The following is a 25,628-nucleotide window of genomic DNA, read 5'->3' as shown; positions in this document are numbered from 1 at the left end:
GTGCCCATCTCCTTCATAGACTTTTTTCAGTCCGCACGTGGCACACGGGCAGAAAACCGCCTTTCCAGACATCTTAATGAGAAACTTTCAAAAGTAGAATTCAACCTTGTACAGAAGTAGAAAAAACACGACGTAGATAGGACACGGAAGTGTCGACATTTTTCCTATGGAAAACGTCTTAATAAATATACCGAGGGTTCCTAGCCCGACGACGGGGAATATTCTAAGCATGTGAATCCATGAAAGATCCAATGCTGGAGAAAGTACGCTTCCTTGAGGTCGAGAGACACCAACCAATCCTGAAGTTGAAGGGCCTGGAGGACCTGAGAAAGAGTAACCATCTTGAACTTGTTATTCCTGAGAAGTTTCTTCAACCAACGCAAGTCCATGATGGGTCTCAACCCTCCGTCTTTCTTGGGAATCAAAAAATATGGGGAATACCATCCCTTGCTCCTCTCCGTCACAGGCACCAGTTCTATGGTGCCTTTCTCCAGCAGGGATAGGATTTTCTGCGCAAGGAGCATAACCGGATGCTTCAAGGAGCCCTTCCCCGGTGGATTGTTGTGAGGCCGCTGAAGGAAGGGAAGGCAGTAGCCGTGGGATATGGTATCCAGAACCTACGCATTTGAAGTAATGGCACGCCATTCTCCAGGATGCTGTGCTAGCCTGCCCCCAACTGGCGAACCATGGAACATGGCCTCATGACTGAGATGTAGCGGCTGCGGCAGTGCCTGATGGCAAAGAGGCAACTGCCCGAGCGGCTTTGGCACCACGATTTCCCCGACCACCACGGGTACTTTTCCACTGACCCCTTTGACTGCCAGCCCCTCTTGATCTATCAAATGATTATTAGTATCGAAAGGAACCACCCCTCCATTGCTGTCCCCTAGGACGAAAAGTCAGAGGTTGCCGTACTGCAGCGCTCAAAGACTTTGCTGCAGCTTTGGACGTCTGCAACTATTCAAGGCTCTCGTCAGCCTTGCTGCCAAACAAATGAACGCTGTCAAAGGGCATGTTCAGAAGACAGGATTGCACATCCGGGGCAAAACCCGACTTCTGCAACCACGCAAACCTGCGTATCACGGTGCTCACAGCCATGGACCGGCTGACACTATCTGCCGTGTCCAAACCCGACTTGCAGGAGGGCCAGAAAGCCATCTCTTTCTTCCCTCTTCGAGGAATATGATCAGCCGCCAAAGACTCACAGTTCCACAGAGTGTGTGTAAACTTCGCCAAGGCACAAGTGGAGTTGGCAGACTTCAACGCCATACTCCCAGCAGAAAAGACCTTTCTCGCCCAACCATTGAAGCGCTTGTCGTCCCTATCAGGAGGGATGGTAGGGTACGCAGTCTGCTTCGGGGTGGCCGTCGCCGCCTGCACCACCAAACTCTCCGGAGTAGGGTGCGATGATAAGTAGCAGGGGTCACTACTGGATGGGTGGTACTTTTTCGGGAACGACCTGTTAACTGCCATCAGACTCTCCGGAGCAGTCCAAGCCGCCGCCACCCTCTTTTGCAAAGCCATGTGAAACGCTAACACCAGGTCAGTGGACGGACCCTGATCCAGGATATCCGTCAAATCATCCTGATCAAACTCCACTGGGGGGGGCAGACCACCGCAAGTACTCCGTCGCCCTTGACATGAGACGCTGATAGGAAGATTCAGCATGCGCCCCAGGTTCAGGCCGGCCAAACTCCACCTCCGGAGAGGTATCAAGGAAACTGGCGTCATGCAATGACTGACAGATTTCCTCCATCTGACTATGCCCAGACAAAAGGTCTTCAGGGACTTCAGGATGCACAGGCAAGCCCATCTCCTGATCCGACAGTTCATCAACCTCTGAAATTTCCTGCAAATGTTGGAAAAAATCCAATCTAGGAGGAACAGAAAAGGGCCCAAAAACAGGCCTCACAGACTTACTTCGAGCCTTCCTTGCAGGTTCCACAGCCCCCAGGGGAACGTCCGGCAAATCCTCCACAAACGGCGTCGAGGGAATCTGCATCAACGACTTCTTCGAAGGCTTCACAGGTGTTTGCACCGACCTCCCGAGCCCAAAGGTGTGCGAGTGGTGGACCGAGCCCGTTCCCTGCCGGCTTCTTTCGAAGGCGCAGACGGAACTGTGCCTTGCGACTGAAAAATCGCTAACATCTGCTGGCTGAATGAATCCCATTCGGCCGGCGATGAAGACTTGGTGGGACAAGTCAACCATCTGGCGGATTCCTCCTCCGACGAGGATGGGGATGGGGAAGGCGACCAGTGACGGCGCTTCCTAGAATGCCTCGACGAGGCAGAGGAATGGCGGGAACCACTCAAAGACCGAGCCCTGGATTTTCGCCGACACAGACAGCCGCCTCTTCAAGTCATCGGTCAAAAGCTGAGCGGACTTCGATTTACGGGGCTTGGACCCCCTACCAACCTTTAATTTCCCCTTAAGCTCCCACAAGGCCTTAGACGTCAGGGACTGGCAGTCCTCGGTGGCGTGGCTTTCGCCGAGGCACCAGAGGCAGATGTCGTGCGGGTCCGTGATGGACATTTTCGACCCGCAGTCCCGACATTTCTTAAAGCCTGTCCTCGGGGTAGTAGAGGAAGAAGAAGACATTGTTCGAAGAGAAGAATCGAGCGTGCAGAGATTCCGAAGCAAACCCGTTTATGGAAAAAATGGAACTGAGGCTACAGGCGTCGTACGTCCTATATATAACATCCGGTGAAGTCTACCCTCGAGGGACATGGGATCGACGCAGGTAGCACTGTGCTGAAAATGTTCAGAAGCAGCACAGCTGTGTACATTACCGGTCATAGATATGGAATACGTCGGAGGACACAATCCCCTCGAAACCTATCTTCTCCGATAGCGATGCACTTCCTAGAAACTACACACAGTGTAGCACAAATTAAATGCTCCATTTTGGGAGCATGTGCAAAAACCAATGAGAAGAGGAGATGCAACTAAATTGTTAATGCAGGAGGATGTAAAGTGGATTGACCATCTGGACTTTTTGGCACGAATGGGAATGAACAATGACTGTGATCTAACATGTTAATCTAATAGCGAGGGCAGGCATATGAGGAGGTGGGACCTGTGAGGAGTAAATAATTTGTGAAAGATCACTTGGTGACTGGGAGATATGGGGTGGCTAGAATGTGAGCAGGCCTGAACTGAAAGGAATGGTGAGCGGGTGAGCAAGTGTGATCTGGAACAAGAGTGAACCATCAGATGTGTGGTAAACATGACACATAAAACATCAAATTGTGAGCAGGCTACACCTGACAGCTGGATGTGTGGGATGTAGGTGTTCAGATATGGGGAATTGTGCTAGGATGATGGCAACATTGTTGTTGGGGTTGAGACAGAGTTGTGACAAGATGCACATAGAAGTGATGTTACGGGATAGATAACAAATCATGCAATTTTAGACTAACCAAAAACATTGGGAAAAAAATAACGAATTTTAGAAGACTAATTATGTGTGGTTGGGAATGAGAATAGTAGTTTATGGGGTGGGAGGAAAGTATTAAAAAAAGGGGACTGGGGGGGGGGGGGGGGGGGTGTGGGGGGTTTGGGAGGAATTCCCCCCAAAAGCAAAAAACAAGTTATTTTTCTTAGATGTTTTTTTGTTCGTTCAAAACAAATGTTTTGTTTTGTCATTGGATAAAATCACATGTAACCTCTGCATGCATCTTAGTCACTGTATACGGAGGCTATCAGAGATTGGATCATTCCCCTTTTACAATGGAAGACTGATAACTCCCCTACGAGAGACAAGAGGTTATGCTGAAAGTGCAGCATCCGTTAGTGCTGATGGAGAATCAAATCAAACTGAGGGCCCCAACTCCCGATTTTGATACAGTTTGAAAAAGGGTTATGTTATGAAAATTAACAGGCATAACAAGCGAGATGCTCTTAACGTAGGGTGGGGGTGTACACACACTGAGAAAGCCAGAAAACGACCACCACTTTACACATTTTGTACTTAAATATGTAAAGATGTGCAATCGTATATATATCAATGGGAGATGCAAGTACGATTTTATTCAACATCTAGAGTTGGAGGATCCAATTCCTGACGGGTCAGGATACAACTCTAAATTATCAGAGGTCCCAGTGGCAGCCCGCACTTCACTAGAATGAAGGAAACTAGTTTAAATATAGCGAGCAGGGACTAGCACCAACATCGGGAGCATGAGGGGGGGGGGTGGCTTTGTGGCACCCGACTGGTTTGTCAGGTTTGAGACACTTAGGTTGCCTCCTGCATGCCTGAGTGGGTCTTGTTTACAGGATTTAGCGTTCTTAACTGTTATAAGTTTGATTGCAACCATATTTATTTGTTCTGATGTGCTGGATGGATCAGAGGCAAACGTACCCTTATTGGATGTCTAAATTCAATAGGTGATCTTTTTTTATTTACTTGTTTGTAATTACAATTAGCAATTTTTACAAGAATCTTTACTGTTCCTACAGAGCTAAGAGATTCACTGAAAAGGTAGACATGGCCAACATGATGTAGATATGCTAGAAGAAGCTGTTATTACAGAGAAAACACCATACAATGCCTGGACTTAAAGGCTCGATGTTCAAAAGGTCAGGGTTCGAATAGTCAAACACCTGTAACAGATGTTCATTAGCGACTGATTCAGTTCACCATCCTCCTATAGTTGGTTTGAGACATGATGTCGCCTGCAGTCATACAAACAAAGGTTCAAATTATTTTCTTGCCCTAGTTACCAGACTGGGCATTTATTTTGCGGAATGCAGCTTCCAAAATTTTTACTGTAGCTAATGCCCATGATGTTTTTTCACCTGACATCAGCCTGTTCCACCATGTCGTTTCTTCGTCTTCTTGTAGTCCTGCAAAGTCAGTGCACAGGTTGTTTAGATATGTAGCAGGTATTTCTCCTAGCTCCGGACACTGCATCAAAAGATGGCGTACTGTTTCCAGTTTATTTACGTCACCACAATCTACATTCTTTAGTGGCCGTTTATAGTCTAATCGCTTGAATTTCGCGGGTAGGGAGAAGGTTTAAACAGGCTCTCATAAAGGTGATCCTGAGTAGTTTGTCGGGGAACTTTATACAGTACGGCATCGGCCCGTTCAGTCTGTTAAAAGTAGGTGGCAGATGTTTCATGAGTTTGTTGGATTGTGCCTTTTCCAAAGTATTGATCCAGTCTTGAGCTTCTAATTTGGATTTTACTCTTGTGGGGTTCCTTTGCAAGTCTTATTCTGTACACGCCACTTCTTCCAATTTGTTCCTTAGTTTGTCCACCCATCTGTTCAAGGTGGTCAACTTGCGGTTTGTTATTTCAGTTCCGATGATCTTGTAGGTCAGCGGTGCCTCAGGTAGTGAGGTGTTTCTAGAGAGTTGCATTGCACCAAGAGTTACCGATTGTTCAAGAGAGAGCAGGCCTAGTTCTCGCCTGATGAGTTCTACTGAAACTGAATTTGGTAGACCTAGTAGGGTTTTCCAAAGAAAACCTTCCAGTTTCCTCCATATGGTGTTTGACATGTTCAAAAATGCACCCATCCCATAGGTGAGGGTCGGGACTACCTTTCCTTTGTAAAATTGTATTACTGGGATGACTGAAAATTTGCTGTATTTCCTGTCCAGGGTCTTCATTTGAGCTGCAAAAATCTTAGCTTTTTTCCAGAGCATTGCTTGCATGGTCTCTTCCTGGCTCGATGCATCTATGAAAACTCCTAGATATTTGTAGGATGGCACTACCTCGATGTTCGTTTCCCAAAAACCATTTGTTATTTGCCTTTTTCGTGGAGCTTTTCCCAAATATCAGAACCTTTGTTTTTTTCTTGTTTATTTGCAGATTGTTTTCATTCATGTACGCCGCCAAGTTGTTTAGTTGGCGCTGAAGGCCAATCTGTGTCTTGTCTAGCAGAATAAGGTCGTCTGCATATAATATTCTTGAGATGTTTACCTTCCCCAAATTAAAAGTTCGGCTTCCTTGAGGTCACCAAAATAGGCGATGAATAGGGCTGGGGCTAAAGGGCAGCCCTGTTTCACACCGCGCTTTGAAGGAATTTCGCGCGATAGCATCCCTTGGGTGTTAAGTCGCACTCTTAGTTTGGTGTTTTCGTGTAGGGCCATCACAGGATCAAGTAGCTTAGTAGCTTTTTTGGACAATTCCAGTTTTCCAATTTAGTCCATAATCTTTGCCTGTCTACTCTGTCGAATGCTTGCGACAGGTCTATAAAAGCCATTTACACTGGCGGTGTTCCTTGTTTTACCTTCGCTTTTATCAGATTTAGCAAACAAATGTTCACTGAGGTACTTCCATTTTTGAGGAAGCCCATTTGGAAGGGATCATGTGCAGGTGATGTTTCGGCCCAGGTGCGAAAGTGGGCTAAAAGTAGGGTTGCAAATATTTTCCCTATTCTATCCAGGAGTGCTATCGGGCGATAGTTGCCAGGTTCTTCTCTGTCTCCTTGCTTGTATATCGGGACAATCACTGCTTCAGTCCAGGATGCGGGAATAGCTTTTGTTTCTCTACAGTGTTCAAGGATGGTACTGATGAACTCTGACCATTCCTCCGCGTTTTGTTTAATGTCTATGTTGCCGAGTCCATCTGGACCCGGTGCCCTTGAATTTTTGAATCTTGTTATTACGGCTCTTATGACTTGTCTGTCAGATAGGTCAATCCATTGATGCCCTGTGTTTCTTTGTAGAAGCACCTCGCTAGATGTTGGGGCTTTGTAGAGGTCCTCAAAGAATGTGGCCCATGATTTTTCACTCACTGCATTGATTGTTTTAATGGCTGTTTCTTTATTTGGCCTTTTGATAAGTGCCCAAAAATCACTGGTTTTCTTGGTGCTAAGTGCCCTAAGCATTTGCTCCTTGTCCTTCTGTTACTGAATGTGCCTGTGCCCTAGGATCCAGGATTTGTATGACTATCTTGCTTTGCAGCTTGCTCCACGCCAACAAGGTGTTTGCTGACTTGGCTTGTCTTTTTGCTTTTCTTAAAGCTCTTCTTTTTTCCACCACTTCTCTATCATACGCATGTATGTTTGTAGTTGTGGCGTAATTTCCGTCTTTCATTTTCTTTCTGTGCTGTAGGAGGAAGGGCAAATAATCTGGTTGTGCTGAGTTGGTTTCTGATTAGTTGGTTTGATTTTTATAGGCGTTTGTGATATGTGCGATGTTAGTTGCAGTTAATCGCAGCCGCGTACGTTGGTTATTTACCTCTATCTGGTGTTTGTAGCTTTGAGTTAGGAGGGATGCTGATGCCTATGCAATTGCGACCAAATTGTGATCGCTCTCCGTAGTTTTGACTACCGGGTAGTCTTCTATGTAATGTAGCATGCTCTCAGAGGAAAAAAAGTAATTGAGGGTAGCTTTCGATTTTTCCTCTCTCCCATGTGGGTATCGTCCCTGACCATGATCTCACTGTTGCAATTTTATGTAGATTTCTAGAATTCATCAAAGCCATCCATACTACTCCTCTCTCTTCGGCTTGTGAACGAGCTTTCTTCGCCCCTGTGTTGTCTAGGTCGACGTTGCAGTTTGAATTTAAGTCTCCACATAGAATTGTGTGTTTGCGGGTCTTCCAGTGCGATGCTGTCGATCACTTTTTCTATTTTTTTACAGAATTCCGTGCTCCAAGTTCTCTGTGGATTTAAGTATACAGTTATTATTGCGATCTCATTTGCCTTTGTGTACACTGTTTTTGCTTCCACGTTGTTAGGATTGCCAGAATACCGTAAGATTGTTATTTTTTTGGTGATTTCAATTCCACATCCCATTCGGATAGCTATCAATTGCCCTGCCGATGGTCGACCGAACATACCTTTTGTTGCCGGGGCGAAAGCTATCTCAAAACAGTCCAATGCTGGTTTCGCCATTAACCATGTTTCTTGGAGACAGAGTATATCGAATTCTCCAAGGTCTTGGTTATCTGGGTTAGTTAGATGGTGGTGACCTCTCGTGTTCCATGAGCCCATAGTCGAGACATGCTTTGTCGTAGTTTGTTGAAGATGAATCGGAGGAGGTTGTTTTTCTGGCACTCCTCCTGATGGTTGCCATTTCTCCAAATTAGAGTTTAGGGCTGCCTTTAGCCACTTCCATGGGCCATGTGGTATCCTTGAGTCTTCCGCGTCTCGATCAATCACTTCTCTTACCTGATCGTTTTCCTGTTTATTTACTTGGCCTTTAAGGCGATAGGTATCTGGTCTCTGGTTGTCTTCCTCTGATTCAGAATGAAATCGCTGTTTACAATCTTGCTCACTCTTCCTGGGTGATCCATCTTTTCGTGCACACCTTGTGTAATTCTCCCTTTGCCTGCTCGACTCTCGTTTGGTTTCTCGATAATTATTCCTCCTGTGGCTATGGATTTCCTCTACCTTTGTTCCTCCTAAATTGGCCCTTTTCCAGTTTTCCCAGACTTGACTTTTTGATATCCGACGACCTTTTGGACCCTCACTCTACTTGAGACTCCTTGGCCTTCCATCATGTTTACTTTCTTGTGTTACTTCCGTCAGTGTGAAGCCTGCTTTTTTTAGTTCTTTATATGGCTCGTTTGTGAGTCTCTCAATTGCCCCACTTTTAATATGGAGGTATGTTTTTGCCTTCTGATCACGATGATAGGGTTAAATTAAGATGAAGTCCTCTGTCTTCAGGTGTTGCAGAGAAGCAAATTTACTCAATGTTTTTAAGACTGTTTTCCTGTTCAGGACGATATAGTCACTTTTGCATGATGATGGTTCTAGCTTGAACACTATTTTCTTCTGATTTAGCTTTTTGTAGGGTAGGTCTTTCCTGCCTCAATGCTCTTCTTATTCTTTACTTTGAGTTACTTCGTACTCTGTCTTTTTGGGGTCAATGTCCGTCTATTTACGTCACTCTGATTTGTTTCTTGTTTTTACTTAGGGTGTTCCCTGTGACTCTGGTCTCGTTGATTGACTCCTTGCTGTTTAGACCCTGTTTTCTCCCCCTTTTTAGATGTCTTGATTTCTGATGGGACTTCTGCCTCTATCTGATCTGTCTTTGTGATGTCCTCTTTGGCTGTAGTCTCGATGGCTTTGTCTTGAGACGTCTCCTTATCTGGCTCTGAGTCCGGGTAGACCGATATATCCTCCACTGTTCTTGGGGACTTTTCTGTGTGTATACTCTTTTTCAGAATTTTTGTAGTTATCAGGTCGTCTCGCTTAGGACTCTTGCTCAAGTCGATACTGCCCCTCTGTTGACGGAATTTTATTTTTTGCTGTTTCTGTTTGTTGTGCTAACTTCAAGCATATGTTTTCTCTTTGATCGCTTCTAGATATTGTATTTTGGTCCAGTCTCATATTTTGGCTTTGCACCCGTACATCTTCAGCCAGAGAGGCCTGTTTAGACTTGCCAGCCACCTGATCTGTGTCGACCTTCTCCTTTGCTGGCCATACTTGAGTTTGACTTCCCGTTTTTTTTTTTTTTTGAGTTTGTTATTCTGACTTTCCTCTTTGAAAGCTGCCTCCATGGCTTCCCATTTTGCCTCCCATGTCCCAGTCTGTTTTTCATTTTTAGCTTCCATCGCTGTTAAGTATCCTTCAATGAAGTCAAATTTTGATAGTAATTTCCCTAAGATGGTTGTATTATCTTTTGTAGCTTCGTTTATAGTTTCATAAAGTTTTCCGAACGGAGCAAGGGAGATAGTAATTGCGGCCATGATCGTTGTCATATCAGATTTTTTGTTGGGTGAATTTTTCTGTGTATCCATTATGATTTCACTATGATTTCACTATGTCTTCTAGATCGATGCTCCCCGTGGTTCCCCATCTGACTTCTTAGTGACATGCTTTTTTCCGTTATGTGTTGATCGAGGTTCACTCCCGTTTGAATGTTGCAGGTGGATTTTTGCCCATGATTGTTCGCTCATTTTCCTTCCAACACCCGAAGTGTGCGGATACTCCCTTGCCTGTTCCTCCTGTGGCATGGCATGCCCATGCGAGTCTGGAAATGAGGTATTCTCTGTGGAATCTGGTTTTTCCAGTTGTACGTTGTTGCGTTTTTGCCGGGTCTCAGTCTTAGACAAGACTTTTTCACTAAATCAGAGGGAGCATTTGGCTCTAGGCATGCTGTGTCTTGCGCCATCTTATCAGAATGTTGGAGACCTTTTAGGTCTGTCGAGAGGTGATTTTCGCCTCCTCCTCATAGTGGACTGGCAGAATCACATAGTTTAGGCTCCACGACTGGATCTTTACTATGCTCAGGACCATTTTCTGTGTTTTCTTTAGTGGAAGCTTTTGAATCGTCAGTTTTTCTGGTTTTATTTGCAGGCAGAATCTCTTCTACTTCCAGCATTTCTGCATCGGATAATTCAGTGTCTGTATTGAGTTTCCATTTGTGCTGTTGCTTCTTAAAGAAGTTGAGCAGTGCGTTTGAGATTAGAGGATTGGGTAACTTTTCCGTATAATTTTCCTTTTTCTTGTTTATTGTTTGACTTTTCTTTGGTTTTTTATTCCAAAACTGGTGCCTGTGTAATTGCTGCTAGTCTGCACATTGCCCTTTGGTTTCTCAATTTTCAATTTTTTTTTTGTTTAAGGGCTTTCCCTTTTTGTCTTTTGCTATAGATTGTTTTTGTTTGTTTTGCCCCAGCCCTCTTTTTTGAGTCCGTCGCTGTCGCCCCCTCAGGGCTAGACGGAGTGTTTTGGTCATTTTCCACCAGGGGCTTTGTAGCCAGGGGAGTATCGTCATCCATATCATCCTCCATGATTTCCTCTACACATATAGAGTTTTCTTTTGTGTTGGTGAACACTTGCGTTATGTCAGAGGTCGCTGGTGCCTCTTTGGTCTTTGCCTGTTTGTTTGCTACTTCATGTTGAATTTGCACCTCTGTTTGAGATCGAAGGTGAATTTGGGCTGTTAGTGTCATTTTCCTCTGTAACCCCGTTATATCTGTGCTAATGTCCAGCATCCGCCAGTGCTCCGGCTCTTTTGACTGGGTCCCCCTCCCTTCGCCTCGCATAGAGGCTGATCCTTGCGACCACCCTTTCCACTTTGCGGTGTTGTTGTAGTTCTTTCCCCAGTGTCCGCAGTGTCTGACGGTCTCGTTTTAGCCAGACTTTTTCCCTGCGTTACAGGTGTGTTGGCGGGGCAGGCCGGCGAAAGGGTCATCCCAGACTGCCCTCCGGGAGTCTCGGCTGACAAACCTCTCGCCGAGGCGAACCTCCGGCCTGCCTCTCCACCATACACTACAGGTCCCACCTCTGTCTACGCCGCTAACAGCAGGGTTTTTTCCACTGCCGTTACAGTGGCAGTGTTTGACATTTCCTTTACTTTATTTGTGTGTTCAACGAGGAGTTCAGGCAGAAAGTCAAAAAGCGACTGTCGCACGAGTCGGAGCAGATGGGGTAGCGTAGTTCTTACCTCACTTAAAAGCAGGTGACTTTTTCTCCGGCAGCGGGAGCTTCGAGTTACTTCTGAGGCATCTTGCCGGCTCCATCATGCCCGGGTCATCCACGTCGCCTGCATCCCGAAACTCCACATTTTCTCCCATCGCCGTTTGCCTCTTTTCTGCAGGATTGATGATCGTCGAGTCCTCTGCGCCACCGACCCTCTGTACGCTCTGCATGACTGCAGACTGCTCGACTCTGCAGTAGACTCCGCGGTCAAAGGAGTGTTTATGTGGGTCTGCCCACCAACAGTGAAAACGAAAAGCAGACTCACACGCTCTGCTCTGGACTGCAGACAGCTCGACTCTGCAGTAGACTCCCCTGTAGCTCCGCGGTCAAAGGAGCGTTTATGTGGGTCCGCCCAACAGCAGTGAAAACGAAAAGCAGACTCACACGCTCTCTCATTTTTATTTGTTGGAATAATGTTGGTGAAGGAAATTAGAGGCAGGTTGGTGTGAGATTATGTAGTTAAGCAAGACCAGGGCTAAGGTCTATCATGTGATTAGGGACTTACAAGATGGCTGGCCACCATATTCGTGGCTCGAAAAGACCTTGTGAACAAAGACACGCAATGTAGTGATGTGAAGGAATGTTTTAAAAAGGGATACACAGTATCAAACAGGTTGACTCAGCTGACCACGTGCTCGAGGACAGACAGAACGCTGCTGTTGTAAGTAGGAGAGTGAGGGGCTGTGATCTAGGATGATATGGAGGGAATAGAATTTAAACATATGGTATGTTTCTACAGGATGAACTGTGTAGAGAGTGGAGAACAGCATTAATAACAGACCCTGGTTAGCCCGTTGGGGATCAGAGAGACAGCATTGGTGAGACAGTTTCTTTAGCCTGTAGCTGTAAGTGCAATGATTTAAACCTTTCACACATAAATGGCCACATACATTCGGTTTTAAATGTTTTTTATAGGTACAACAATAGGAGTGATTAAATCCACATTGTGAAGGTTAGTGCAAATTATGTGACTCCATTTGATGTATAATTGAATTCAATAGAAAGGATGGTTAGAGTTATTCTATAAAATGCTGTATAGGTTATATGAGGAAATGCAAGTTTAGAAGAACAATGAACGTGCCCTGAAGATGGATTGATAATTCTAAACGCGTTGGCTATACTTCTTGAGGAATCGGTTGTCACACCCAACGATTTAACTCAGTTGATGAAAATGTTAATTGTACGATGAATTTAATAGTTATTTTTATTTAACGTGATTGGGTAACACTTGAGGATACGGAGTTCGAGAAACACTAGAATGTAGGATTTATTTTTGATTTCGGAAATTGGTACAACTACACTGTGTATGTAGTTTGAAATTTGTGACTGATGGGGGACACAAATGATTTGCTAATATATTTTTGGGTAAATAAAAATGCTGGTACAGAATATTTTTTTCACGAGTCTTTACTTGTCTACATACATTTATTATTTATCGTTTGTGACAATTATTACTGCAAGGAACAGATTAGGGGAGTGTTCCGCTGAGGAGTGCATTTGGGTCATCTACTGGAAACAGTGGGTTTAACTTTTGCTTACTTTTTGCGCTCGTAGCGAGAGAGTGAAACCCAGCTGCACCTGAAATCTACAAACTGTTTGGATATCTGTACTTCTTATTGAATATTTAACAGAATTTGTTCTGCGCCTGACACCCTGTTTTGAGTATCCCCAGAAGGACAGGCGCATTCATGGTGTAAAAAAAATCTATCCTGTTAATTACTGAGCTGCGTTGAGAAAATACGCACGCTCAGTCAGGAGGTATACGATTATTAAAAAAAAAACTGAGGTTAAACCGGCAACCCACACTGGCGCAAGATAAAGAGACAACCTATACCTATTAACGTACAGGTCTTCCATTTGATGACATCACAGTGTCAGGATTCTACGATTAAATTACATATTGGCTGTGCATGTGAGGAAGGCCTGAGACTCCTCACCCGGTCAGCGGCCCTAAATCGGCTGCTCAAGCACTCCTTTTGGGACAGTGAAACTCCCTGCTTCCCTCACTGAAATCACTAACTCAAAACCCTCCTTTTACCCAGCCCTATCCTTTTCCCCGTTTTTTGGCTCTCACCCCTTTGTATGAACCCGTCCACTGTTGGATACCAGCTTGGCCCCACGGCTGGAGGCAGTCTCTCATTACGTTTCCCATAACCCGTGCATCTGTCCATTCTGGACCCATTATTCGGCAATACTCACACCCCCCCTTTTCCCCCCAAAAAGGTGTTGCATGAGCCTTGCTTGGTTTTTTGGCATAAAAGGCCGCAGATTTTATTCTCCACAGGTCATAAAACACACTGCACACATTAGTGGAGATACTTTGTAAGATGCGGCGACTGCTCCGTGTCCGAAAACCTGCTTCCCCCTTGCTTTCCAAAAGTCCTCATAGGCCCAACTCTCCCAGCCCTTTTGCCTGAGCCTCGCCTGCCCCTGCAGGTCATCTTGGGCGGGGAGAGCGCCGTTTCTTTGGGGGAAGCTGAGCCCTTGTTGTTCCCCCCCAGACGCCCCCGCCGTGTTAGGCTCCCAAGGGGCGCTGGGACTGGAAAGGGCGAAGACCCTTCCCGCTTGCACCTGGCTCTTCCGGAGTCTGTCTCTTGTGTTTGGTTGCCCAAACACCGCCACACCTCCTGTCGTCCTGCGACGTCGACGATCAGGCCTCTTGTTCGTTCTTGTTTGTCGGGTGGGTGGGTGGAAAAACAATGTCCTCGATGGCAAGCGGGTCCCACTGCCAGGGGTGAATGAGTTCTGCAGTGGGGACCCGCCTGCTTTAAAAGGGGTTAACTCCTCCCCTTTTCATTGTCCCGCTTCGCGGGCTTTTCCGTTCCTTTGCCGCGCTCCTTTTTTCACGGGCTTCTTTTGTTTTTTGCCGCGCTCGCCTCCCCCCCTTCTGTGGAGAGGGGAAGGGCGCTTTTGGAGGAGGACACCGCTCGGGTTATCGGGGTGCCTCCTCCATTTTGGGTTTCCTCGTCGACACCTGCATAACCCGTGCATCTGTCCATTCTGGACCCATTATTCGGCAATACTCACACACCCCCCTTTTCCCCCCAAAAAGGTGTTGCATGAGCCTTGCTTGGTTTTTTGGCATAAAAGGCTGCAGATTTTATTCTCCACAGGTCATAAAACACACTGCACACATTAGTGGAGATACTTTGTAAGATGCGGCGACTGCTCCGTGTCCGAAAACCTGCTTCCCCCTTGCTTTCCAAAAGTCCTCATAGGCCCAACTCTCCCAGCCCTTTTGCCTGAGCCTCGCCTGCCCCTGCAGGTCATCTTGGGCGGGGAGAGCGCCGTTTCTTTGGGGGAAGCTGAGCCCTTGTTGTTCCCCCCCAGACGCCCCCGCCGTGTTAGGCTCCCAAGGGGCGCTGGGACTGGAAAGGGCGAAGACCCTTCCCGCTTGCACCTGGCTCTTCCGGAGTCTGTCTCTTGTGTTTGGTTGCCCAAACACCGCCACGCCACCCGCGGGTTATCGCCCGCTGTGGCTCCCCCCTGGCTCCCCCTTGCCTCCTTGCCTACCAGTCTGACAAATGTGAGCAAATGTTCCAGAAAAACAACTCCAACCCCTGTGGGGACAAATGCACCCCGTCCCTCAGGAAATACTCGGGTGACTTTAAATTGATTAAGCCGTGCCTGATCTGGCCAAAGCCCCTCCCCTTGCAAAATCTGGCCATCGCGCCGTTCAGTTTTCTTCTGGACCTCTCAACGGCTGCATGGTTGTCCGCCCCCCGCCATACCTGCCTCGGGATTAACTCGGACCAGATGATTTCCGTGTCCCCCAGTTGACCTGCCAGCTCCTGTAAGGAGGCCATCATCGCCCGCATCAGTGCCCCTCTCCCTAAGCTCGTTAGATCGTTCCCCCCAAGGTGTATGATCAACCGATCTGGCCTCTGCCGCTTTGCCAGCAGCTTGTGCACCTGCCCCTGTAGCTGAGCCCATTTCATGCCTGGACTCCAGTGCCACTCCATTCGAAACCTGTCCTCCGTCATCTCCTCATGTTCCGTCGACCAGCAGGCCCCTGCCCTTGATACGAATGAGTGCCCTATCACCCATACCGTCTGTTTTCCTCTCGGGGCTGCCGCTGGGAGAGAGAGAAGGTGGCACGTTAAGTTAAATTTTTTCAGGCCTGATATATCTCCTAAAACACCCTGACTTCCATCTGCCCATCTGTTTGATCCCCGCCTCACTCATCCCCATTACCGCGGCAGACGTGGCCGCTCCAATCCTGAATGAGTGTGTTCCAAAGACACCTTTGGTCTCCCCAATCCCCTCCAGCGCCATTTCCATAACCCGTCTAAATTGAAAGCGGCTTAAAGCCAACCCCTCCTGGTGGATGAGCAGCGGTGCCTCTTCACCTGAGGGCGGCCTCACTTTTAGGAACTCGGCCATTGCCCTGACTGGGCAAATAGGGTCGCCCCCGATGGCTTGGAGGGTAACTGTGCACCCCCTGCCTCCTTGATCTGTTTTAGACCGTCTGACCCATACTGCCAGCTGGGCCCCTGTGACCTGGACGTCCTTTACCCTCATAAACCCTGCCCCTTTTGCCTCTTTGTTTTCCGGTACCAGTTCACTAATCCTGAAGGCCCCAAAAAACGCCAGTGTAAAAGCTGCTTTAAACAGGGCCAACTCGAACCCTCCCCGGCACACCTCTTGCAAGTGTGCCACGATCCTCTGTAGTTTGGCCACGTCTATGGGCCTCCTAACGTCACCCTGATGCACTCCTTGCTTCGCCCAACCTTTCATGGCCGTGACAATGTAGTGATCTTTGGTGGGATCCCTCTCCCCCATAAGTTTGCAGTGATGGGCGATGGCCGCCAGGTGGTAAGCCATCCATGACCTGGACTTTCCTTCGCGCCAACCCCATCCCACGAAGGCCCTTACTGGTTGCTCCCCTTCTACGCCAGCCAACACCTCCTGCTTGAATTGCAAATAGCGCCCCCAGCATGCCTTGTATCTGCTCGTGGTGCCCGGGGCGAGCGCCGTTTGGATCAGTGTGCTCAGATCGCCCCAATCATGCCCCACCATTGCGCTTTGAATGTGGCCATCGTCCTGTCCGCTCCCGGGCAATTCCTTCGGAATTTCTCCAACTGCAAACGAGAGAGAGCATCAGCTGCTGTGTTCTGTACCCCTGGAATGTGCTTTGGCCAGATCAGGCACGGCTTAATCAATTTAAAGTCACCCGAGTATTTCCTGAGGGACGGGGTGCATTTGTCCCCACAGGGATTGGAGTTGTTTTTCTGGAACATTTGCTCACATTTGTCAGACTGGTAGGCAAGGAGGCAAGTGGGAGCCAGGGGGGAGCCACAGCGGGCGATAACCCGCGGGTGGCGTGGCGGTGTTTGGGCAACCAAACACAAGAGACAGACTCCGGAAGAGCAAGGTGCAAGCGGGAAGGGTCTTCGCCCTTTCCAGTCCCAGCGCCCCTTGGGAGCCTAACACGGCGGGGGCGTCTGGGGGGGAACAACAAGGGCTCAGCTTCCCCCAAAGAAACGGCGCTCTCCCCGCCCAAGATGACCTGCAGGGGCAGGCGAGGCTCAGGCAAAAGGGCTGGGAGAGTTGGGCCTATGAGGACTTTTGGAAAGCAAGGGGGAAGCAGGTTTTCGGACACGGAGCAGTCGCCGCATCTTACAAAGTATCTCCACTAATGTGTGCAGTGTGTTTTATGACCTGTGGAGAATAAAATCTGCGGCCTTTTATGCCAAAAAACCAAGCAAGGCTCATGCAACACCTTTTTGGGGGGGAAAAGGGGGGGTGTGAGTATTGCCGAATAATGGGTCCAGAATGGACAGATGCACGGGTTATGCAGGTGTCGACGAGGAAACCCAAAATGGAGGAGGCACCCCGATAACCCGAGCGGTGTCCTCCTCCAAAAGCGCCCTTCCCCTCTCCACAGAAGGGGGGGAGGCGAGCGCGGCAAAAAGCAAAAGAAGCCCGCGAAAAAAGGAGCGCGGCAAAGGAACGGAAAAGCCCGCGAAGCGGGACAATGAAAAGGGGAGGAGATAACCCCTTTTAAAGCAGGCGGGTCCCCACTGCAGAACTCATTCACCCCTGGCAGTGGGACCCGCTTGCCATCGAGGACATTGGACCAGATGATTTCCGTGTCCCCCAGTTGACCTGCCAGCTCCTGTAAGGAGGCCATCATCGCCCGCATCAGAGCCCCTCTCCCTAAGCTCGTTAGATCGTTCCCCCCAAGGTGTATGATCAACCGATCTGGCCTCTGTCGCTTTGCCAGCAGCTTGTGCACCTGCCCCTGTAGCTGAGCCCATTTCATGCCTGGACTCCCGTGCCACTCCATTCGAAACCTGTCCTCCGTCATCTCCTCATGTTCCGTCGACCAGCAGGCCCCTGCCCTTGACACGAATGAGTGCCCTATCACCCATACCGTCTGTTTTCCTCTCGGGGCTGCCGCTGGGAGAGAGAGAAGGTGGCACGTTAAGTTAAATTTTTTCAGGCCTGATATATCTCCTAAAACACCCTGACTTCCATCTGCCCATCTGTTTGATCCCCGCCTCACTCATCCCCATTACCGCGGCAGACGTGGCCGCTCCAATCCTGAATGAGTGTGTTCCAAAGACACCTTTGGTCTCCCCAACCCCCTCCAGCGCCATTTCCATAACCCGTCTAAATTGAAAGCGGCTTAAAGCCAACCCCTCCTGGTGGATGAGCAGCGGTGCCTCTTCACCTGAGGGCGGCCTCACTTTTAGGAACTCGGCCATTGCCCTGACTGGGCAAATAGGGTCGCCCCCGATGGCTTGGAGGGTAACTGTGCACCCCCTGCCTCCTTGATCTGTTTTAGACCGTCTGACCCATACTGCCAGCTGGGCCCCTGTGACCTGGACGTCCTTTACCCTCACAAACCCTGCCCCTTTTGCCTCTTTGTTTTCTGGTACCAGTTCACTAATCCTGAAGGCCCCAAAAAACGCCAGTGTAAAAGCTGCTTTAAACAGGGCCAACTCGAACCCTCCCCGGCACACCTCTTGCAAGTGTGCCACGATCCTCTGTAGTTTGGCCACGTCTATGGGCCTCCTAACGTCACCCTGATGCACTCCTTGCTTCGCCCAACCTTTCATGGCCGTGACAATGTAGTGATCTTTGGTGGGATCCCTCTCCCCCATAAGTTTGCAGTGATGGGCGATGGCCGCCAGGTGGTAAGCCATCCATGACCTGGACTTTCCTTCGCGCCAACCCCATCCCACGAAGGCCCTTACTGGTTGCTCCCCTTCTACGCCAGCCAACACCTCCTGCTTGAATTGCAAATAGCGCCCCCAGCATGCCTTGTATCTGCTCGTGGTGCCCGGGGCGAGCGCCGTTTGGATCAGTGTGCTCAGATCGCCCCAATCATGCCCCACCATTGCGCTTTGAATGTGGCCATCGTCCTGTCCGCTCCCGGGCAATTCCTTCGGAATTTCTCCAACTGCAAACGAGAGAGAGCATCAGCTGCTGTGTTCTGTACCCCTGGAATGTGCCTAGCTCGCACTTCAATTTTGAGTTGCAGCATGCATTTGTAGAGCCCCCTTAACAACCGTAGAACCCTGGAGTTGCTAGCGGTCCCCTGATTAATGACCTGGACTACTGCCAAGTTGTCAGACCATAGCACGACTCTGCTGTCTTTCAGTTGTGCCCCCCACAATCTGAATGCGACTACAATGGGAAAGAGTTCTAACAGCGTGATGTCTTTGGTGACCCCTGCCCGGTGCCATTCCTCCGGCCAGGCCATGCCGCACCATTTGGTGCCCAAGATTGCCCCGAATCCCAGAGCCCCGGATGCATCTGTGACTAGCCTGAACCTTTCATCCTTTTCCCTCTCCTGTCTCCATAATCGAACCCCGTTGAAATGATCCAGAAACTTATCCCACATGTCGAGGTCTTCCTGTACCTCCGGACCCAACCGTACGTGTTGGTTAGCATGTTGCAACCCCACTGTTTTCAGTTCAATCTTCCTGGCAAACACTCTACCCACTGGGATCACCTTTCCTGCAAAGTTAAGGTTTCCCGCCAAAACCTGGAGTTCCTTCAACGTGGCCTTCTTCTTCCCTTTTAGACCCTGGATGATTGCCTTCAGTTTGTGTACTTTCTCCGGCGGGAGCCTGCACTCCCCCTTTAAAGTATCAATTTCGATTCCCAAAAATGCTAGACACGTCACTGGTCCCACTGTCTTGTCCCCTGCTAATGGGATCCCCATCTCCTTTGTCAATCTCTGGAATGTGCGCATGAGAGCCTTACACTCGTCTGACCCCTTCTTCCCCACAAACAGGAAATCATCTAGGTAATGTACCACTGCCCCCCCCTCCTTGCACTCGTGCTTGACCGTGAATTCTAGAAAGCTGCTAAATGTCTCAAAATACGCACAAGAAATGGCACAACCCATCGGCAGACATTTATCAAAATAGTACTTGTCTTGAACTTTGAAACCAAACAACCGTTGGCTGTCTTTGTGGATTGGTAGTAGCCGGAATGCCGACTCAATATCTGCTTTCCCCAAGACTGCTCCTTCCCCCGCCTTCCTTATCACCTCCACTGCATCTTCAAAGGAGGAATACTGTACTTTGTACAGTTCCCCTTTGATCCCATCATTGACTGAGTCTCCCTCGGGAAAGGAGAGGTGGTGAATCAGCCGGTATTGTCCCTCCTCCTTCTTAGGCACCAGCCCTAACGGGGATACTACCAGGTCCTTCAGCGGGGGTTTAAGGAAAGGGCCCGCCACCCTCCCCAACCTGATTTCTTTGGCTACCTTGGCTGCTACTACCTCCGGCATTGCCAATGCTGACCTGAGGTTAGCCGCCTCCCCTCCTTTTCTTACTCCTGCACATGGTATCCTAAAGCCCCATCTGAAACCTTCCCATAAAAGTCTGGCATCTCTGTCGTTATGATACATATTCAACCACGGCGTCATTGCTTGCAGTTTGACCGGGGTTGGCAGCCTCTCTTTAATGGTATTGTTACACAAATGCAGTGTTGGCTTGTACATACTGTTACACTCATCAATCCCTCTTAACTTTTTCATTTGGTTTGGGGCTGCTCTTACGCTTCCCTTCACTAGTTGCGGAGTTGTGTTCCTTGGCCCTCCCCCCTCGGGGGTGTTTGAATCTGCATGTCTTCCCAAAGGGGCAGCCTTCCTCAGAATTGACCCTCCAGCATTCCGCTTGCTCCCCCTGGTAGCTGGTTCTACTGTTCCAGGAGGAGTGCCCGCGAAAGGACGCCCTCCCTCGTTTGTTGTAGCCCCCCCTACCTTTCCACAGTTGAGGTTTCTCTCCTGGGGATTTCTCAACCCCCCCCCCCCAGGCTGGATCATTTTGTCTAAAAAACCGCCCACATCCATTTCATCCCAAGACAACGCTGGCCACACTTGCATTTTTAGACGAAACGCTCGGTCATATTGCAACCAACCTTCCCCCCCGTGTTTCAAATACAGGTCATGGATATACTGTTCATATGCCAACATTGAGAGCGCATCTTGTGGATATTTTTCAATCATAATTGATGTGTAAACCTTAAACGATTTTAACCAGTTGTGAATGGACGCCTCTGTTTTAGGTTGCTCCTTGTCCCTCTTCTCTTTCTCCTTTTCTGATAGTTCTTTCAACCCGTTACCCAGAGGTTCCATCCCCACAAAATCCAGGATATCAAATTCTTTTCTCCACACCCTCTCTTTTACCGACAATGGAATGTGCCATGACAAGGAGTTCACTGCCACCCTTACTGGACCAAAACCCGGCATTGTCCTCCCATATTGTGTCATCACGGGCCCCCACATCCCTTCTAGACCTCCATTACTGCTAGGCCCCGGGGTTGCGCCTACCCCTGCCACCTGCCTAGCCACACGTTCCTCCCCAATTGCAGGCGCCATAGTCTCTATGGAGACCTGGCTGCTTCCTGTTGGCTCACTGGCTGGGTGACCGAAAGGGCTTATGTGCCTATGAATCTGTGTGAAGGCAGGCCCGCTCCCGACACTTCCCGGTGTGCAAAGCTACCACCCATTTACCTTCCCCAGCACCCAGCTCTATGCCTTTCTGCAGGCCCCCTGCTGTCCAATCCACCACATTGCCCATCTTACCGCCACAACCTCTCCTGAAACAAGGAAGGCATTGTCGGTGTGTGTCCGAGCCGTCTGACGAAACAATCCTGCCATGGGCCTGGCCGTGGCAGGAAGGCGGGTGTGCGGGCGCAGGGGTCAAGCGCCATTGGAAAGTGTGAAAAAGTGACATAGTTAAAATGGCACCCTCCTGCCGAGGCACTGCAAGATGAGAGGAAAGCGACATGAGCAACGGGCGCGTTTATGGAGGCCAAGCCATGCAGGAGAGAGGAATCCACTGATGTTGGTTGACTGGGACCACCATGAACATTCTAAAAAGGGGCCCATTTATTTCATTTAATTAGCTTACGAAATTAACAAATTTTAAACTAATGGCTGGCCTGCAAAATAATTATGTTCCTCTCTCCAGTTAATCTCTATGTTCTCAAAGCATGGCAGAGCCTTCAAATAATCAAAACAAATGCATCCAACTTAAACTAAACACACCGTTCAATCAGCACCACATCAACAAATCGAAGATCTAAAACAATTTGTGGGCAAATAGCATTCTGCTTCTATCTACATCAAATGTGCAAACATTTTTGATGGCAAATCATGTTTTAATCAGCTATTACAAAATAAAACATCACTGCCAAAACCCCTTCGTGCAATAAAAAGTGTGTGTAGAGAACGGGCAACAGTGCAGTGAGGCCCAATAACCACCCCCGAGATGCGAAGACACCGAGAAAACGCTTGGCCTTCGGCAACATGTTTTACTCTATCGTGGCACTCAAATTCCATAATAATGCTCCGTTTCTCCCATCCCCTTCCCATTCAGTTCCCCACTGATTCCCATGCTCTTCCCTTCCACTCTCTCTCTGCTTCTAGACTTTGAGACCTTCCATCCCCATTATTCCTGAAATTGTAGAATTAAATTATGCATGTTCTGACCTGCTTGCTTCATAGAAAATGAATCCATCTTTCCTTTAAGTTCATAAATGCTGCCAGTCACCGTTTTCACTTGGTCACGCTGAACACGTTCTACAATAGCGTTACTATGCCAAAAGGTTGCGCCGTCATCCCTGTGGGTCAGAAATAAAAACAAGACATGACTGTAGGATGTGCAAATCAAGAGGAAACTCCCACTTCCAAAACTCGTAAATATGCGAATATCCGTAGCGTTAGGGGAGTGTTCCTAAAGTATAACTGTGGTAAGACTTTATAAAATCATCCCTTGGTATACAGAGCTCCAACTTCTAGTATAGGCCTGTACCACTCAAGGTATTGGTAGTATGGCACAGTAGCCAGGCTCATTTTAGGAGGGAGATGTGAGCTGTAGGTAAGTACAAAGAACGTAGAATACACATAGGCCCAAAGACACACTTACAAACTTGTAGTTATATCAAAATAGTTATTTATTTCATACACAAAGTTACGTTAATTCTTCAGGTAAGTACGATTTCAAACTAATCAACACAATAGAAAACCAATGCAATAAGTCAGGTGAGTAAACCATAACGTAAAATGTATACAGTTAATGAACACAGTTCAAAGGTAAGTAAAATCAGTGGTATAGCAACTCTGAAAATGTTCTGTTGTAGGAATAAAATGTTAAGCAACACTAACAATAGTAGGTCAGTACTTTTAAAGATTTCTATTACTTTTCAGAGGCCTTAAGGCTTTAGCAGTCCATCCCTATCTAGGTACAAGTTCTTCAAAGTCACATTGGAGGTAAGGCACAGCTGCAGAAAAGGCAACGTTCCAGAGGATTCTTCAAGTATAAGTAAGTTGTAGAGGAGGAGCCAAATGGCTCTACCGGAAGTGCCGCCCCTATTTTGCCCATATGTTGGAAGCCAGAAATTGCGACATGCACAACGCTAGTAATGGTACCTATCCTGCGAAGAATCCTCGAAGCAAGGTATCCATTGAGAAAGCCTTATATAATGTACCCTTTAAGAAATGATAGCCTCTTAAGGGAGGTTCTTGAAGTGTAAAGCAATGAAGGCAAGAGCCTGGTGACGTCACAAAGCAAAGATGACACCCCAAGAACAGATGCCGAAGAAGAAAGTATGTAAACCTTATCGATTCTGATGACGAAATGAAGAATTGAGTTATATTATATGTGCGGAATGAAGATTGTACGTATGAAAAGCACTGAAGAAAATACAAGCCGTTTTATGAATGTACAGATGCTGAAACGCATGTAGAGTAAGTAATCATGAAGGCTGGATACACGTAGTGAATAGACGGCAGGCAGTGCCGCCAAAATATATATATATGTATGTATAGAATCTGGATGTTCCACGTCGTGTTTTAAGCAAAGTAGGACCCCATGAACAGAAGGGTTGTAAGTGTGGCGCAGTAGAAGAAAATCAGTGACAATGAAGGAAGAATCGAGAAGGCTTGTCTGACCCAGTGTCAAGGGTTGGGGCAGCCAAGAAACTAATTATCTTTTCGAGAAGATGCAATGAACGTGAGAAGCAAGAAGCTCCTGTTGAGGTGCAATGGAAAAACACTGAGTGCCAGGTTGTATTAATTTAATAGTATTAAATACGAAAGAAAGAGCTCAAACATGGTCTCCTGTCACATGGTCTAGATGGAAATATACTTTGGGCGAGCTACACCGAGACTTGAAGATAAAACTGTGCTCATACTCGCTTCCATTCTAAGGAGCAGTGTTACTTTGCAAGGCTGAGTTCAAAGACAATTCGAATAGCAGACACTAGGAGTGATGATGCATGATGGGCTAATTGGGTGAGGAGGCATGACCAAGCCAACCTTCCAGCACCTGGGGTAGCAGCTTGCGTGCCGCTAGCGAGTGGAATATTCCAGAAGGGTACAAGCGTGCCAACCAATTGTAGAGGGCCATGTAGCAAAGAGCCCTGTAGTTTGAAAGCCAATGAATCGTTGTGTATTTTAGGACAGCGAAGATGACTTGCACTAGGGGGTGGGCATAGTTGTCCACCTGATCTTAGAGACCCAATCACAATCCTACCCCTTACAGAAAGTTTATCTAGATGTTCCCCGTAAACCAATCACAACCCCAGTTAGGTTTTCTTATTTTGCCACATAGTAGGACGTCACCTATGACAAACCTTTGGTATGAAGTCTATGTTTTTTATGAAATACATTGAGTGAGTTGGAGACTTGAGCAAATGTTGATCAATGTTTGTTGTACTCCCTGTTTAAGACAACTGCAAATAAAACAGTTATGTTTTGACAACTTCCTGAGTCGGTATTATTGGTGCGAGAGTAAATTCTGCATCCCTATCCATCCCAGATAGCGCTACCTGGCTTAATGGGCCTACAGGTTCACGTAGTAGAGTGAGTATCGTTGAAAGACCCATCGACCAGTAGGTTTCCAGTGCTTCCGATGATCGGACACCCATCACCATCAAGCCAGAAAATCACGAGGTTTCCTGTGGAGAGCGGCAGATATAGAAAACTTGCAAGAATATCAATATAGGTGGAACGGGTCCCTCTTTGACAAAATTCCTCCTGTTTGCCACAGGTGCTGAGCAGACGGAAGGTGGCAGTGGTCAATTGGAGGAGGGGAGAAGATACCGAAGGCCTAGAGCTGAAGAGCGAATGGTGAGTAGATTGAGGGGAATGGCAAAATAAGGGAATGGGATTGTGGCAACATAGAAAAGTAACATGCGTTGTTTAGTAGAAACGAAGATCATTTACTATACGAGGAGCATTAAAAACGAGGATCATTTAAAGAGCCCGTTTCCTATCTCAAGGCAGGTTTAGGAGTCATTTGAAACCCCCGAGTGGGGTATAAATAGGCGGCACCAACAGGTTTATGATAGGGAATGACTAAACTCCAATCGGAGCATTTTAGGGAAAAGGAGTACCATGGTGTATATATGAAAAGTCGACTAGTTTGTCTGTGTATTTTGTAATTAAAAAGATGTGTCGAAGAGCGACAGGACTAAGTTGTACAAAGTTAAAGTAGACAAAGTTTACTTATTTTAGGTCATTGTCGGCGGCGACAGAAAAAATAAGTGGAGATAGAGAAATAGAAGTTTGAGTGGCAAAGGTTAGAGCGCGCTCATATTTGTTGCTTTTCTGAAACATCTTTGTAAACTGCAGTAAGTATTGACAGTCAATTGAGACTTGTCACAATAGGAGATATTACTCCACTGATACACCTGTGCAACACGCTGCCAAAACATATGCCTAAGCTCAAACTGTATTTTGAGGAGTGGGTAAAGGGCACAGCAGATAAAAAGTTCATG

General features: G+C 47.6%; 1 protein-coding gene across 3 annotated transcripts in view; it reads right to left on the bottom strand.

The window, feature by feature from the left end:
- MIS18BP1 (MIS18 binding protein 1) overlaps positions 1 to 25,628 on the bottom strand; it is a 1,508,798-nt gene that overhangs the window by 905,322 nt on the left and 577,848 nt on the right. For all 3 annotated transcript variants that reach the window (XM_069638746.1, XM_069638748.1, XM_069638747.1), the window contains exon 6: positions 22,339 to 22,469. In XM_069638746.1, the coding sequence (XP_069494847.1) occupies positions 22,339 to 22,469 (131 nt within the window). The remainder of the gene's footprint in view (positions 1 to 22,338; positions 22,470 to 25,628) is intronic.

This window comes from Ambystoma mexicanum, chromosome 14, assembly GCF_040938575.1.
Source record: "Ambystoma mexicanum isolate Mex_15411 chromosome 14, UKY_AmexF1_1, whole genome shotgun sequence".
NCBI lineage: Eukaryota > Metazoa > Chordata > Amphibia > Caudata > Ambystomatidae > Ambystoma > Ambystoma mexicanum.
This window is presented reverse-complemented; position numbering and strand designations above follow the sequence as displayed.